At 37.4% G+C, this 15,022-nt stretch overlaps 1 protein-coding gene across 1 annotated transcript in view; it reads left to right on the forward strand.

The window, feature by feature from the left end:
• Positions 1-15,022, forward strand: part of LOC127436808 (membrane-associated guanylate kinase, WW and PDZ domain-containing protein 2-like) — a 383,618-nt gene that overhangs the window by 288,544 nt on the left and 80,052 nt on the right. Inside the window, exon 10 of the mRNA XM_051691206.1 lies at positions 8,927-9,544. Within this exon, the coding sequence (XP_051547166.1) occupies positions 8,927-9,544 (618 nt within the window). The remainder of the gene's footprint in view (positions 1-8,926; positions 9,545-15,022) is intronic.

Below are 15,022 nucleotides of genomic sequence, written 5' to 3' on the forward strand. Positions count from 1 at the left end.
ATATATTTTTTCTTACTCAGTATTTTTTGTCATTATCCAATATCAAAATATCCTTAAAACACTATAATTTTACTTGACAGACAAATGACATAAAATATTAAGTTTTGTTTTCAAAGAAATTCAACTAGATGTAGTGAGGTTTATGCTTAAGGAACAAATATTTGTCAATGGGCTTAGAAAAATAAATATGTTTTCTCTTTAATTAAGTTAATTTTTTCTTACACCAATGGCAAATTATTTTCTTGTTAAATTTAGTTAGATTTCATCACTACATCTTGTTAGATTTCTTACATCATAATATTGTATGCTAACAAAATGTCCTGTTGCATATATATATATATATTATATGTTTTATTTTTTTTATTTTTTTTATTTTCATTTTCCAGTAAAAATATCGAAACATCCTTAACACATTATGAATTTACTTGATAGGCAAATGACATAAAATGTTAAGTTTTGTTTTCAAAGAAATCAAACTAAATTTAGCAAGGATTATGCAAAAAAAAAAAAAAATAAATAAAAAAAAATAAAAAAAAACTATTAAAAACTATTTGCCAATGGGCTAAGAAAAATAAACATGTTTCTCTTTGAATTAAGTTTGTTTTTCTTACACCACTGGCAAATTGTTTTCTTGTATAATTTTGTTGTTAGATTTATTTGAAAGCAAGAGTAAATATCTGACATCTTAATATTGTACGTTAACAAATGTTTTTTTGTGCTTTTTTTTTTCAGTAAAAATATTGCATCTTGCAACCTTAAAACACTAATTACTTTAGAGGCAAAATGACATAAGGTAGAGAATATCAGAGAAATCTAATTTTAGTGAGGTTTATGCTTAAGAAAAATTACTTGCCAATGGGGAATTTAAAATAAAATAAATAAATAAATAAATGTCTCACCCCACTGGCAATTTTTTAGAAGGTTTTTTTTGGGGTTTTTTTTTTTACAGTGTGCCAGAAGCTGTGAGGTGTGTCAAGGTGTTGTCGGGCATATTGTAACCGGGCTTTTTTGTGGCATTGGTGCAGTAAAGGCTTCTTTCTGGCAGCTCGACCATGCAGCTCATTTTTGTTCAAGTATCGTCATATTGTGCTCCTTGAAACAACCACACCATCTTTTTCCAGCGCAGCCTGTATTTCTCCTGAGGTTACCTGTAGGTTTTTCTTTGTATCCCAAACAATTCTTCTGGCAGTTGTGGCTGAAATCTTTCTTGGTCTACCTGACCTTGGCTTGGTATCAAGAGATCCCTGAATGTTCCACTTCTTAATACGTGATTGAACAGTATTGACTGGCATTTTCAAGGCTTTGGATATCTTTTTATATCCTTTTCCATCTTTATAAAGTTCCATTACCTTGTTTCGCAGGTCTTTTGACAGTTCTTTTCTGCTCCCCATGGCTCAGTATCTAGCCTGCTCAGTGCATCCATGTGAGAGCTAACAAACTCATTGACTATTTATACACAGGCACTAATTACAATTTAAAAAGCCACAGGTGTGGGGAATTAACCTTTAATTGCCATTTAAACCTGTGTGTGTCACCTTGTGTGTCTGTAACAAGGCCAAACATTCAAGGGTATGTAAACTTTTGATCAGGGCCATTTGGGTGATTTCTGTTATCATTATGATTTAAAAATGAGCCAAACAACTATGTGATAATAAATGGCTTCATATGATCACTATCCTTAAATACAGACAGTTTTTTTGCATGATCAGTCATATTTTCAAAATCAGTGTCAAAATTTCACAATTTCTGCCAGGGTATGCAAACTTTTGAGCACAACTGTATATTGCTCTTTCCCCTTTATTCCTGCCGAGAATTTGCTGAAATCTATCATGCAGAGTGCTGTGATCTATGGCTTGGCATGCTTCACTCCCCGCATTCAGAGGCCATGACAGATGCCTCTGCGTGTATGTTTACTCTGCCCCTCACAGCTGTGCCAGAGTCCTCTCATAAAGACTTAACAAGCGCATAATAAGTTGAATCATGTGCACTAGTATGCTGCTTAGGGACAGGAAGCACACGAATCATAAGCCTGCTGGAAGAGCTCTACATGTATTTGATGTTTAATACTTAATTCGCATACAGTAATCTGTCTGTTGCTGTTGCTTGGCAACAGTGTGCGGTGGATTGTGTTTGTTTAGAATGCCAGTGGCAGAGCAGGTGCTCCTCTGGGTTTCCTAGCATGCGCCAACATCAGACTCCTCTTAGTTTGCCTCTCTCTGTTATTAGCTCTGCGCAGCCTCTCAGAGACAGTCTGTAATTCAGCAGCAGATTTTATAATGTTTATGTATGTTTGAAAAAGGGCTGGCGATATTGCTAAAAAATAAGTAGGGGAGACCCGGGCTAGTTGTCACATGGGGAAGTTGTCACTAGGGCTATATCTCAGTAATAATAAGATTTATCTTATGATCTTTAATAAGATAATAAGTTCAATTGCGTAAATTTGTGTTTTCTCTAGCAGAGGTTTTGTATGTTGGTTTCAAACACTGAGTTCAAAACACTCTTAAATTAGAATTATTTTTGCAAACTCTATCCTCCAATTAAAAATTTTACTATCACCTTTTTTTTTTTTTTTTTTTTTTTTTTTTTTTTTTTTGTGGCCCTCGGGTAAACAAGCAAACATAATCAGACCACACTGGCATACATTAAGACAAGGATCAACTATAGTATGAAGGCAGATCTTTACCCAGAGGGTTGTATGTGTTCTTAGCACAAAGGTATTTTTGTTGAAAGTTTTGTCAGGTTGGGGCATGTTGTCACATTTTTATCAGGCCTGTTTTAATAGGCTGTTTAATGCAGGCATACTATAGATCTAAAGAGAGGCATAGATTTTGTTTTGGTGGTTACCCCAATGTTCACATGAAACCTAAACTGTAAAAAAAAATTAAAAAAAATAATAATAAATAAAAAAAAACCTGTACAATTTACGGAAAAGTTCTAGCAGTTTTGGTTGCCAAAAATTCACCGTAAAAATACAGTGACCATGTTTCAGGCATTACGGGATATAATTTTGATGCCTGTATATTTTAAGGTTCACTACCGTGATTAAATGATATAAACTACATAAACTAAACTTTGGGAACTATAAAAATGTGCTCTTTGCTTTAAAAGGTTTTGTTTAACACCATAGTAAAAACAAAAGGCTACTTCACTCAAAGTGTATCAAGAGTCCCTCCAGGAGCAATTGCCAGTAAACATGTAGAGACCGCGTCACTCACACAAATACAAAACACCATCAGGGATACACATGTGGCAAAATAATAATGCACTAAACTTGAACTAAAACTACATAAAATATAACACAGAACACACTAATGTACATAACTGACATATAAACTGAGAATATACCTATTTTCATAAAATATAATTAAATGTGATGGGTCACGCAGGGAATTCTGGGAACGCCTGATTATTGTTTTTCACCGTAATTTAACAAAACTTTACCATAAAAGTGCATGTATTCTCTTGTTAAACATAATACACATTTGTACCATTAATCATACAATAAAATCGTGCTTGTTACATCTAAAAACATATATATATATATATATATATATATATATATATACTATTTTTTTATTTTTATTTTTATTTTTTTTAACAATAATTTACTGTATAATAACATGTATTCTCTTGTTAAATATAAAACTGTATTTTACTGAATATGTTAAGGTTAACCAATTAACGGTTTTGTACTGTAGCATTTTTTAATTCTTTAACCGCAAAAATTACAGAGATTTTTTTACAGTGCTACTGGTTTAATGGCAGATTCCATTGTGATAGCTTACCCGATATACTACAACAACATGCCCCTCTGTTGGGGAAAGTTGTCACAAACCGTCAACGTGCGTTCAATTAACTGTATGTTTTTTTCCTGGGCAATAACGGTGAAAATCATAAGTAGATTTTTTGTAGCCAAGACTTTAAGGTATGTGCCAATACAGAAATTTACTTTTAAAAATGAACCTACCTTGAGAAATGTTCACTGGAGTCAAATTTCTGACAGCTAGCCCCTAGTTGTCTTCCCTCAGCCTTTTGAGGATTTTCAATAAATATCTCAATATCTATGTGAGAAAATACACAGTGCTTCAAAAGTATAGCCACAAGGGGCTTACACACTACGCAATTTGCTATTTTCCTAAGAAATAGTTAATTGCGCTAAGATGTATGAAAGCCACATCTTATCTCAGTGCAAAGTTTAAACTCAGTTCCTGCATTTGCAGTTTGGAGATTCCTCCAGCAGGTGGTAATAAAGTTAATGTCCAAACTCTGAAAATATTGTGGAACACCAAATTTTATGAGATTTGTGTTAAACTATCTCTAGGTCATGGTTTATTTTTCAATTATTTATTATTATTATTATTATGTTTATATTTACAATAGTATTTATCATATAATTTGTATTGGTATTTTTCCACCTGTTGTCGTAGAGTTATTTTTAAGTCACTGCAAAAGGGGCCGTTGGAAGAAGTTGGTGAGAGTAAAATGTTTGGATTTGGTATGTTTTTTTTTTTTTTTTTTATCACTTTGTTATTTTTATTATATATTTGTTTCGTTTGAAGTGTAATTTGAATTTAGAAATATTTTTGGTTTAATTTTTCGTATTTCAATTCTTTAAAATCAAGCGGTAGAAGTGAAGTGCATGCCGATACAGTCACTGTTAATACTAGCCGTGATTTGTGTGTCAGTAGATGAAAATGATTAATAATACTTACATTCTCTATAATTTAACAGAGTCTACATCCAAATTCTGACGAGAATTTTCCATGCGTATAAAAGGAGCGTCACTAGAAATATGCTCGACTGTCATCAAGGATAATACACAAAAGAACGTAATTTTCAATTCTTCTAATTCATTGCATACAGTCCGTTTACACTACCAACTTCTCATGAATGTGCTGTGTTTGTTTATATCACTGGTGCTTGAGGGAATGGACTATATAATATGATGCAGATGCTGTAATAACTGGAGAATATCAGAATTTAATTGCACTTGATCCAGCCCATTTGCGCATTGCACGCACGATTTTGCCAAACCCATTTGTGTCTAGACTTAGCGCATGCTTGCACAAAAATACCAAAATGTGATGGCCATACCCACTCACTTTGCACTTATGACTTACGGCATTGCGCTGCGCTTAGCGCTAGCACTCTTAAAATAGGGCCCTATACGTGTTAACATGACGCTAGTGTTGTAAAATCTTTTTTCTTCTGGATTTTAGTTTGATAAAATCACTTATAGGGTTTACCAGCATTGCGCTGTGTTGGCAACAAAGTTGTAAAATTGAAAATAACTTTACACTGATAAGCTAAGCGATTTTATCACACTTCAGTCACGTTAACTCATATAATGTTTACATCTTGTGACTATAGCTTTTAACCAATGTGCGTTTTTATATTTATGGACTGGCCCCATTCACTTCCATTGTAACCGCAATTTTATAAACAATTTTGTTTGTTTGTTTAATATACAAGGCACTGGTTTAAAGTATTTTTGTGGTTATTATGCCACAAATGCTGTTGATTGATCTTAACGTCTATTGAACCCAGAATATTTAAAGTTTTATTTTTTTATTTTTTATCAGAGAAACCATTATTTTGACCAAACAGCCTTTGTTGCCAATTAGATTCAAAATGTTTAATGCAATAAATAAATTACAGTATAGTCACATTTTATATTAGATATCACATATCATACTGTATATTTTTTCTACACTTTTTTACTAAATGAACACAAAGAATGAGAATTAAATAAGTTAATCATCATTTCATTTTTATGCATCAATATTAAAATACTAGTAATATTTACCAGCATATATGTTTTTACTAAAACATTTCAATACGTGAAAACTGCCACACAGCGACTTCTGTGAACATTTTTGCGTAAACAAATTGTTGAGTATTTGAGTTGTGAAACTATTCGTATTTTTGATTTATTTCAAACAGTCACATAATAGAATCAAACTTACCAACTCTATCTCCATTGACTTTATAGCCAAAATTATGTGGAGACCTGTCCTGAACCACTCATACACATATGTACTTGTCGAACATGGGCATTAATTGGGAGTTGGCTTCTAGTCCTTTGTAAAGTCTTCCCACCACCAGACTCAGTAAATCTCAGTAAATTCATTGCTTCATGCATGCAGTCCATTGTCATACTTGAACAGTAAAGATACACTCTATTCTACTAAAACTAAACAAAAAATGTTTGTCTAAGAAGATTGCATAGCTGTTTGATTTAGTTAGTAATGGGTTGAGCTGCAATAGCAAAACTTGTAAATGTCACCACCTAGTTTTTGTATGTAGTGTATCTTATGCAGGTACACTTGTACATCTTGTGCTGGTTTGGTCTAGATTGATGCTGACATAGAGCTAGGTGTGGCACAGTGGGGTCACGCCGCTATCATTTGCTCTCCAGAAGCATGTGAGATTATTGATTGCGACACAGGAGGCTCTAGGCAAATGTCGAACATATTTACCAAGATTAATTAAAATTCCTGCACACCACACAACAGCCAGGAGGGGCCAGGCCCATCGATAGACGCGTACGGCATTGCATGAAATGTTGCTTGGAAATGGATGCATTGCACCAGTAGCAAACAGACACGCTATGAGACCCCATGATCTTGTGTATCACACAAACACATTCATCACTCTTGCTAGATTACTGAGGTTTGCTCATAGCCTAATCACATTTCTATAATAATGGCATTTGTAATTATTTGTTTTAATCCACATTCCAAGGTGAAGGGTAAAGCCTAAACTAGATTTGCATTTCCTGCAGGAATTACCAGTGAATGCAAGGAAGCTAAAAATAGTGTAAAAAAAATAGCTCATCCACAAACAAAAATTCTATCATCATTTACTCACCCTCATGTTGTTCCAAACCCAAATGTGTCGCATTTGCTTATTACAATATAATAGCAGTTGATAGAGTGACTCACTTCAAAGCTTTAATAAGGACCCGGAAGTATCACAAAAGTTGTCTATGTGACTCGTGCGTTATATTTAAAGTCTTTAAATGCATACGAGAGGTTTTGGTGAGAAACTATCCAAAATTTATGTTATTTTATTGTAAAACTCTGTACTTCTGCTATAACTCTGCTTTGCACGTTCATGAGTGAAACTGAAAGCAAAAATAAGACATTTTCACAGTAAAATAAATAAATGTTAATTAAATTGTCCCGTTCAGCACTGGGGTTTGTTACTGCCACGGTAATGCACATTAAAGGAATATTCCTGGTTCAATACCAGATAAGCTCAATCAACAGCATTTGTGGCATAATGCTGATTACCACAAAAATTAATTTCAACTTGTTCCTCCTTTAAAAAAAAAAAAAAAAAAAAGAAAATCGAGGTTACAGTGAGGCACTTACAATGAAAGTGAATGTGGCCAATTTTTAGAGGGTTTAAAGACAGAAATGTGAATCTTATAATTTTATAAAAGCACTTACATTAATTCTTCTGTTTAACTCATGTATTATTTGAGTTGTAAAGTTGTTTAAATAATAATTTTTACAGTCGTTTTAGGGTTTGTTGACATAGCATTGTCATGGCAACGAAGTTGTAAAATTGGCTATAGCTTTACACAAAAAAGATTAGTAAGCAATTTTATCACACTAAAATCATATTAACACACATATTGTTTATTTCTTGTGGCGATACTTTTGAAATTGTGATTATTTTATGATTACGGATTGGCCCCACTGGCTTTTTAAGTGCCTCACTGAAACCCCGTTTTTGCTTTTTTTTTTTTTTTTTTTTTTTTTAAGAAGAGGCAAGTCAGAATAAATTTTTGTTGTAATCAACATTATTCCACAAATGCCGCCGATCGAGCTTAAATTGTATTGAACCCGGAATATTCCCTTAAGTAAGTGGGTATTCGAAATACTTGTGAAAATGTCTGGTAGTGTGACATGCTATATTTCAACTATTTTTAAACAGTGTTTTGATAGTGATTTAGGAATAGCTCGCCCCAAAATGAAAATTCTCTCATCATTTATGCACCCTCATGCCATCCCAGATGTGTATGACTTTATTTCTTCTGCAGAACACAAACAAAGATTTTTAGAAGAATATTTCAGCTCTGTTGGTCCACCCAAAACAAGTGAATGGTGGCCAGAATTTGAAGCTTCAAAAAGCACATAAAGGCAGCATTAAAGCAATCCATACAACTCCAGTGGTTTCATCCATGTCTTCATAAGCAATGTGATAGCTGTCGGTGAAAAATAGGTAAATATTTAAGTCCTTTCTTACTATAAATCTACACTTTCAATCAGCCCTCCTGTGTGCGTTCACAAGAGGACCAAGTTCTTCTTCACCTGTTTTTTAGCGATTTGCATTTTTCAGGCATATCGCCACCTACTGGGCAGGGAGGAGAAACAAAGGGAGGGATCAAGCAAAGGAAAAGAATAAATAAATCACATTTACACAACAGCCCAGTCAGTGGCGATATGCACAAAGAATGCAAGTCGGCAAAACACAGAAGAAGAAGAACTCTTTTGAACGAGCATATAAGGGTTGTTTGAAAGTAGATTTATATTTTTAAAATATATAGACTTAAATATTGATCTGTTTCACAACCTTTTGCTTTTTGGAGCTTCAAAGTTCAAACCACCATTCACATGCATTGAATGGATCTATAGAGTGGAGATATTCTTCTAAAAATCTTTGTTTGTGCTCTGCAGAAGAAAGAAAGACATACACATTTTGGATGGCATGAGGGTGAATAAATGATGAGAGAATTTTCATTTTTAAGTGAATTATCCCTTTAATGCCGATGCAGACCTCTGTTGTGAAGGACACAATCAATGATGAGTAAATGAGGTATCTTAAAAGGCCTTAAAATGCTGTCTAGGTTGACAGATTACTACCTTCTGGAACAGAGCTAATATATGTTAATTTGTGCCTATTTTTTTGTCTCTAGGAGATGTGATCGTCTACATCAGTGATGTCTGCGTCTTGGGCACCACCCATGCCGACGTGGTTAAACTTTTCCAGTCTGTCCCGATTGGTCAGAGCGTAACCCTCGTCCTTTGCAGGGGTTACCCACTTCCTTACGACCCTGAGGACGCAGCCAGCACCCTGCTCTCCCCTCTTGGCCTCATTGAGCGCCCTCTACTGGTCAACGGGCGGAACAGCTACGACAGCTACATGGAATACATCTCCCGCACAGCTCGCTTCGTTGAACCTCTTCAAACAACGATGGGACAGCCGCACCCTAGCGACACCCACCTAGACGCTGGGCCACTCGAGGACAGCGTCTCCATGGCATCGTCAGGAGCGGCTGGAGGAGAGCTGCTGACGGTTACCATGGTAAAGGGGGTGGATGGTTTTGGATTCACCATAGCAGACAGTAATGGAGGCCAGAGGGTGAAGCAGATTCTAGAGGCCCAAGGATGCCCGGGGCTGTGCGAGGGTGATCTGATTGTGGAGATTAACCAGCAACCTGCATTAACACTTTCACACACACAAGTGGTGGACCTGCTGAAGGAGTGTCTGGTTGGAGCAGAGGCCACGCTGGTCGTACAGAGAGGAGGGGCAGGTAATGTAGCACAAGTTTGTGGTGGTGTTGTGGTGGATGTTTGCATATTTTCAAGACCATAGAAACCCATTCAACTGTTGCTCTTGAAGCTCAAACTCAGTCCAGCATGTTTACACTTATTTCATTGTACTGAAGCATTGGTCAAACTGTATGAAGAGAATACTGATAATTAAGCAATATCATGGTAGCAAGAGTGCTGATGTTGTTGTTGTGCTGATATATGGAAAAGAAGCACTACTGGGCGGGTCATATTGCTCATTTATTGCCACTTATTGGAGTAAATATGCAATTTCCAGGAATGGCCAGTGAGCGAAACAGTAAGTTATATTGGAATGATTTGTGAATTAAAATCCCTGCCACTATTTGGGAAGCCAAGCATATGCAGAAGCAAAGTGATGCAAACAATTAAGCATCACAGTGCTGCTGGACTGTATATCAGCACTCTTGGAATGTCAGTTAATCAGATTCAAATATGGGAACTAATGGTTGTATTTACCAATTTATCAGCCAGGTTGATCAATCGGCCAGTATTTGGTCATTTTGAGATTAGTGGCATAGGCCAACTGTGCCAGATTGGTGCTCATTCCACCTAGTGTCAATTTACTGACAGCCTTGTCAGTGGATAATACATATTTTCTATTTTCAGAACTGCTGAGTAAATATTGCATAAAATAAGTGTTAATTTCAAGATTCACTCAGTATTTAATTTTTATTTTTATGCTGCACTTACACCTAGCAGCGTTACCGATGTCATTGTAGGAATCTGCTATTTTTAGTTAGTGATGATAAATTTACTCCGCAAGTGAAAGAATAATATATATATATATATATATATATATATATATATATATATATATATATATATATAGGCATTATACATATCTGCCATTGACCACTCTGCTCTATAGATATTGTTGTCAGCCATTAAAAAAAAAAAAAAAAAAAAAAAAAACTATAATGTTTGACCACTAACCCAAGGTCAACCAGAACTCAAGGTTTTTTAGTACATGTGTGTATGCACCCATATTACAAGGCCTCTTGATTGGGTCATCTTGTCCTCTTAAGCAGTTTTTAATTCCCTCTTTGGAGATGTGATGTTCTCAAAGCACTGAGTCATGCTGAAGAAAGAGCTGTTTTTGGCGTTTCCTGTGACCTTCACTGCTAAGAAAAGTACAGTGGCTAAAAATAGACTCTGACACATAATAAGCAAGCGCACAAAAATGCATAAGCACTACCTGTGCTCAAACCTATATCCGGCATTCAGTACAAGGACTGTTGCATAACATGCACTCACAAAATACACCTACAATTCTTCAAAACTTAATTTACAACACTGTACGTTTTTAAAGAAAAGTTTAAACAAAATAAAACATTCTGTCATTTTTTACTCAAACCTGTATAACTTTCTTTCTTCCTTGGAAAACAATAGGATAAGTTTAGCAGAATGTTCATGCTGTTGTTTTTAATGCAATGAAAATATATAGTGATCAGGGGCTGTCAAACTTCAAAAGAACACACAACACCAAACAAGTAGTCCATAAAACTTCTTATCGTGCACTATATTTAGCGTTTTCTTAAGCTATACGATTGCTTTGAGTGAGGAACAAACCAAAATTGAATTAGATCTTTACAGAAAATGATTCCCTCCACTTTAGCCCTCAAATCTATTTCACGCTTGTGTGTATTCAAATATGGTGCGTGAAGACCTTCGTTTCAGGTTGGACGTCAATGAAGCTGAACACTATTCCTTCTTGCACCACATAATCAGTCATGATGTGGTAAGTTTGAATATGCGGAAATGTGAATGAGCTACAGTGGAGAAGAACATTACATTTTGGTATATTCTCTTTCTCAAAGGTGTCATATGGCTTCAGAAGACTTGGAATATATTGCACAAGTGGTATGGACTACTTTTATTACACTTTTATGTTGCTTTTTGTCATTTTTGGACCTTGACAGCCCCAGAACCCCTTCACTTATATTGTGTGGAAATGAGCAGCATCAGTTGTGTTCGAGAGAAGAAAAAAAGTCATTTGTATTTTCAGAAAATTTTTGGGTGAACAATTCCTTTAAATGCAGACAACCGATACTCTAAAGAAGCTCTTTAAATGGAATGGTGTATGCATTGTATTTGCAGTAAAACACTGCCCCCCCCCCCCCACACACACACACACACACACACATCTCAGAGACCTACAGTGTCTCACATACAAATTATGGCTTTCTGGTTCAATGTCTTGCTCTCGAGGGCCAGTGAATCAATGCTGATTATTTTACAGTGCTGTTGATTATTGCTAGTGATAACTTGTTTCTTAACCTAAACTGATTTTAGGTTCACCCCCAATTAATCAAGCAATTGATGTTTCACATACAACATCTATTCAATACAAAAGCCAGCTCTGCAGTCATTTTCAGTCCGTGCAGCAAGTCAGAGCCAAGAAGAGACTGAATTTGAGCTCTAATTGCAGTTGGAAGCATTCAGCATTGAATTCTGCTTCGGTTTTAGGCTGAGATTACTTGTTTTATTCATGTCAGAACATTAAATCAGGCACAAGCCAATCGATATGCACCTGTCTATACTTAAGAAAGCAGTATGTGTGTACATTTTAGTATTCAGTACGAAAAAGCCCTTCAATGGCTGCAGGTCTTAGTGGCACTTATTCTGAGAACATTTAAGCCCTTTTTAAAAGCAGTTTGAGCCAGTGTGATTTATGGCCCATAGCTATCAGAGCATCTGATATAATCCAGAGAAAGAGAGAAAAAGCAAGGTAATATACAGAATAAATATTTGGGACAGAGAGAGAAGGAATAGAGATTTTAATCACAAAATATAGGAGCATATATTTAGAGAAGTATGTGGAGTCAGTGCAGAGGTTAACGAGAGAGACATGAATGACATGAGTGATCACTATGCTGGTTTAAAGACTGCATGTGATTTACATGTTAAGCACTGTGTAATGTCTGAGAAGCAGGACAAAAAGTAAGGATCCAAATGCAGTAATTTGTATGAAGCAAAAACAAATGAAATCAAATACTGAAAAACTAGAAAACAAACATTACAGCCTATGAAGGACAATAACCGACAAAGACTCGAGGGCAATATATACGTACACAGGGACTAACAAGGTTAACAAGAAACACCTGGGGAACAATCAGAGGGGAACAAAGAACAGGAACTAAAACAAGATTTCAAAATAAGAGTCCATACAGAACTAAAGCCCAAAACATCTCCCCCCAAAAAAATAAAAATAAAAAATTTGCGAGGTGGGGTAGGACAGGTGACGATGGGGCACAAAGGGGCGAGATGGAGACCACAGGGATCAAGGAAGACTACTAGCGACCATGGAGGACCAGAAGGTGCTGGAGAACAGGACAGTCCAGGTGACCAGGGCAGAGCTGGAAAAGAACCCAGAGACCAGGGTGAACCAGGCGACCAGGGCGGAGCTGGCGAGAGGCCAGAAGAACAAGGCGGATCCGGCAGGAGGCCAGGAGACCAGGGCAGATCCGGCGGGAGGCCAGGAGACCAGGGCAGACCAGGCAGATGGCCAGGAGAACAGGGCGGACCAGGCGGACCTCCAGGAGACCAGGAAGGACCAGGGCAGACAGCGAGGAGAACAGGGCGGATGGAGAGGAGAACAGGGCGGACGGCCAGGAGAACAGGGTGGACAAGGCGGATGGCCAGGAGACAAGGGCAGATGGCCAGGAGAGGCTGGCAGCGTCCAGACAACAGGGGACTCAGAGGTCAGGGCACTAGGCAATTCAGAGGTCAGGGCATTAGGCGACTCTGAAGGCTCAAAGGTCAGGGAAGCTGTCAGGGCAGCTGGAGACTCATAGGGCTCAGAGGTCAGGGCAGCTGGGGACTCATATGGCTCAGTGATCAGAGCAGCTGTGGATTCAGAGGGCTCAGAGGACAAGGCACTTGGGGATTCAGAGTAAAGGAAACTAAGAGACTCAGGGGGTGGAGCCACTGGAGACACAGGGGGTGGAGCCGCTGGAGGCATGGATGCTGGCTCGTGGTCCGTGGCAGGCGTGGATGCTGAGACCGTGATAAGAGTAACTGGTTATGTAGTGAGCTGGACCACTGAGGCAGGGACCACAAAGGTTGAGACCACCGGGACCCCTGAGGTAGGGAACACCAAAGTTGAGATCACCAGGACAACCGAGGCAGGGACCACCGAGGTTGAATGCCCCAAGGCTGAGTCCACTGGAACCACCTCTGTGACTGCAACATCTGCCAACTCTAGGTGAGCTGCAGAGGGAGTAGATGGCTCCAGGGAATCTACAGCTTTTCTCCCTCTCTTCATCATCTTCCACTTGGAGGTCACATACTCGGGCAAGGTCACACCCACGGTAAAGTCCGATCCCTCCAAATACATGGCAATGTCCATTATCTGAGCCAATGACCATCCCTCTGTACAATCTTGTATATTGGACTGGGTGGGTTTGTCAAGACCATGATTGAAGATTATAATAATACCTTACATTTATATAGTGCTTTTCTAGGCACTCAAAGCGCTTTACATAGTATAGGGGGAATCTCCCCAACCACCACCAGTGGTTGGTGATCTCTTTAGAGCTAGCTCGTACCAATCCACCAAATTGGAATGCTTGTAAAAGTCCACATACTCCTCTATAGGGCCAGTTCTTTGACACATGTAGAAGAGTCTTACTGCTGGATCCATAGTGGGTTGGTTCTTTCTGTAATGTCTGAGAAGCAGGATGAAATGTAAGGATCCAAATGAAGTAATTTCAACAAAGCACAAAGCAAAAATATCTAATGAAATCGAAAAACTAGAAAACAAACACTACAGCCAGTGGCGACTGGTGCCCAAATTTTCAAGTTTTTTTGTTATGGAGGCAGATGGATTTATCAATAAATCCAAGTCCAGACGTAAATTGCATTTTACACTGAATAATCTTTTATTCTTTATATTATTTAATGCCAATATTAAACAAATTACAATTTTACAAATGTGTGTGTGTGTGTGTATGTGTGTGTGTGACATCATATTTGTACAGGAATTTTGCCCTTCTGTCCTTCTGAGTGGCAGACTTCTCAATGACCCTATTATTGAATCAGGAATGCTTTAGATAAGTTTTTTTCTCCATGGAGAGCATAGCCAGAGCATTCAGCATTTCACACAGTCAATTATCTTTGATAAAATGTGCCTATTCTTATCCACCTCTTCATTGTGCTTTCTTACCCCCATTCTGTGGCCTTCATCCAGTTGCGTAGCTATGTTGACTCTGCCAAGGATTGCTAGCTTGACATTATTGTCCATATGTGCTCTTGTAGACTCATGTTTCTTTGTCCTCTCTGATAAATGTTTTAGGTCCCTTAATCCTAAAACAGTCCATGTTCCATCTGTCCCTATCATTTTAAAAAGTAGACATGGAAAGCAAAATAAGGCATTTGCATAACTACATCCAGCTAGCCAAGCCTTTCTGCTGTGCCAAGTACAGGAGAAGCATCGTGTG

This window comes from Myxocyprinus asiaticus, chromosome 47, assembly GCF_019703515.2.
Source record: "Myxocyprinus asiaticus isolate MX2 ecotype Aquarium Trade chromosome 47, UBuf_Myxa_2, whole genome shotgun sequence".
Lineage (NCBI taxonomy): Eukaryota > Metazoa > Chordata > Actinopteri > Cypriniformes > Catostomidae > Myxocyprinus > Myxocyprinus asiaticus.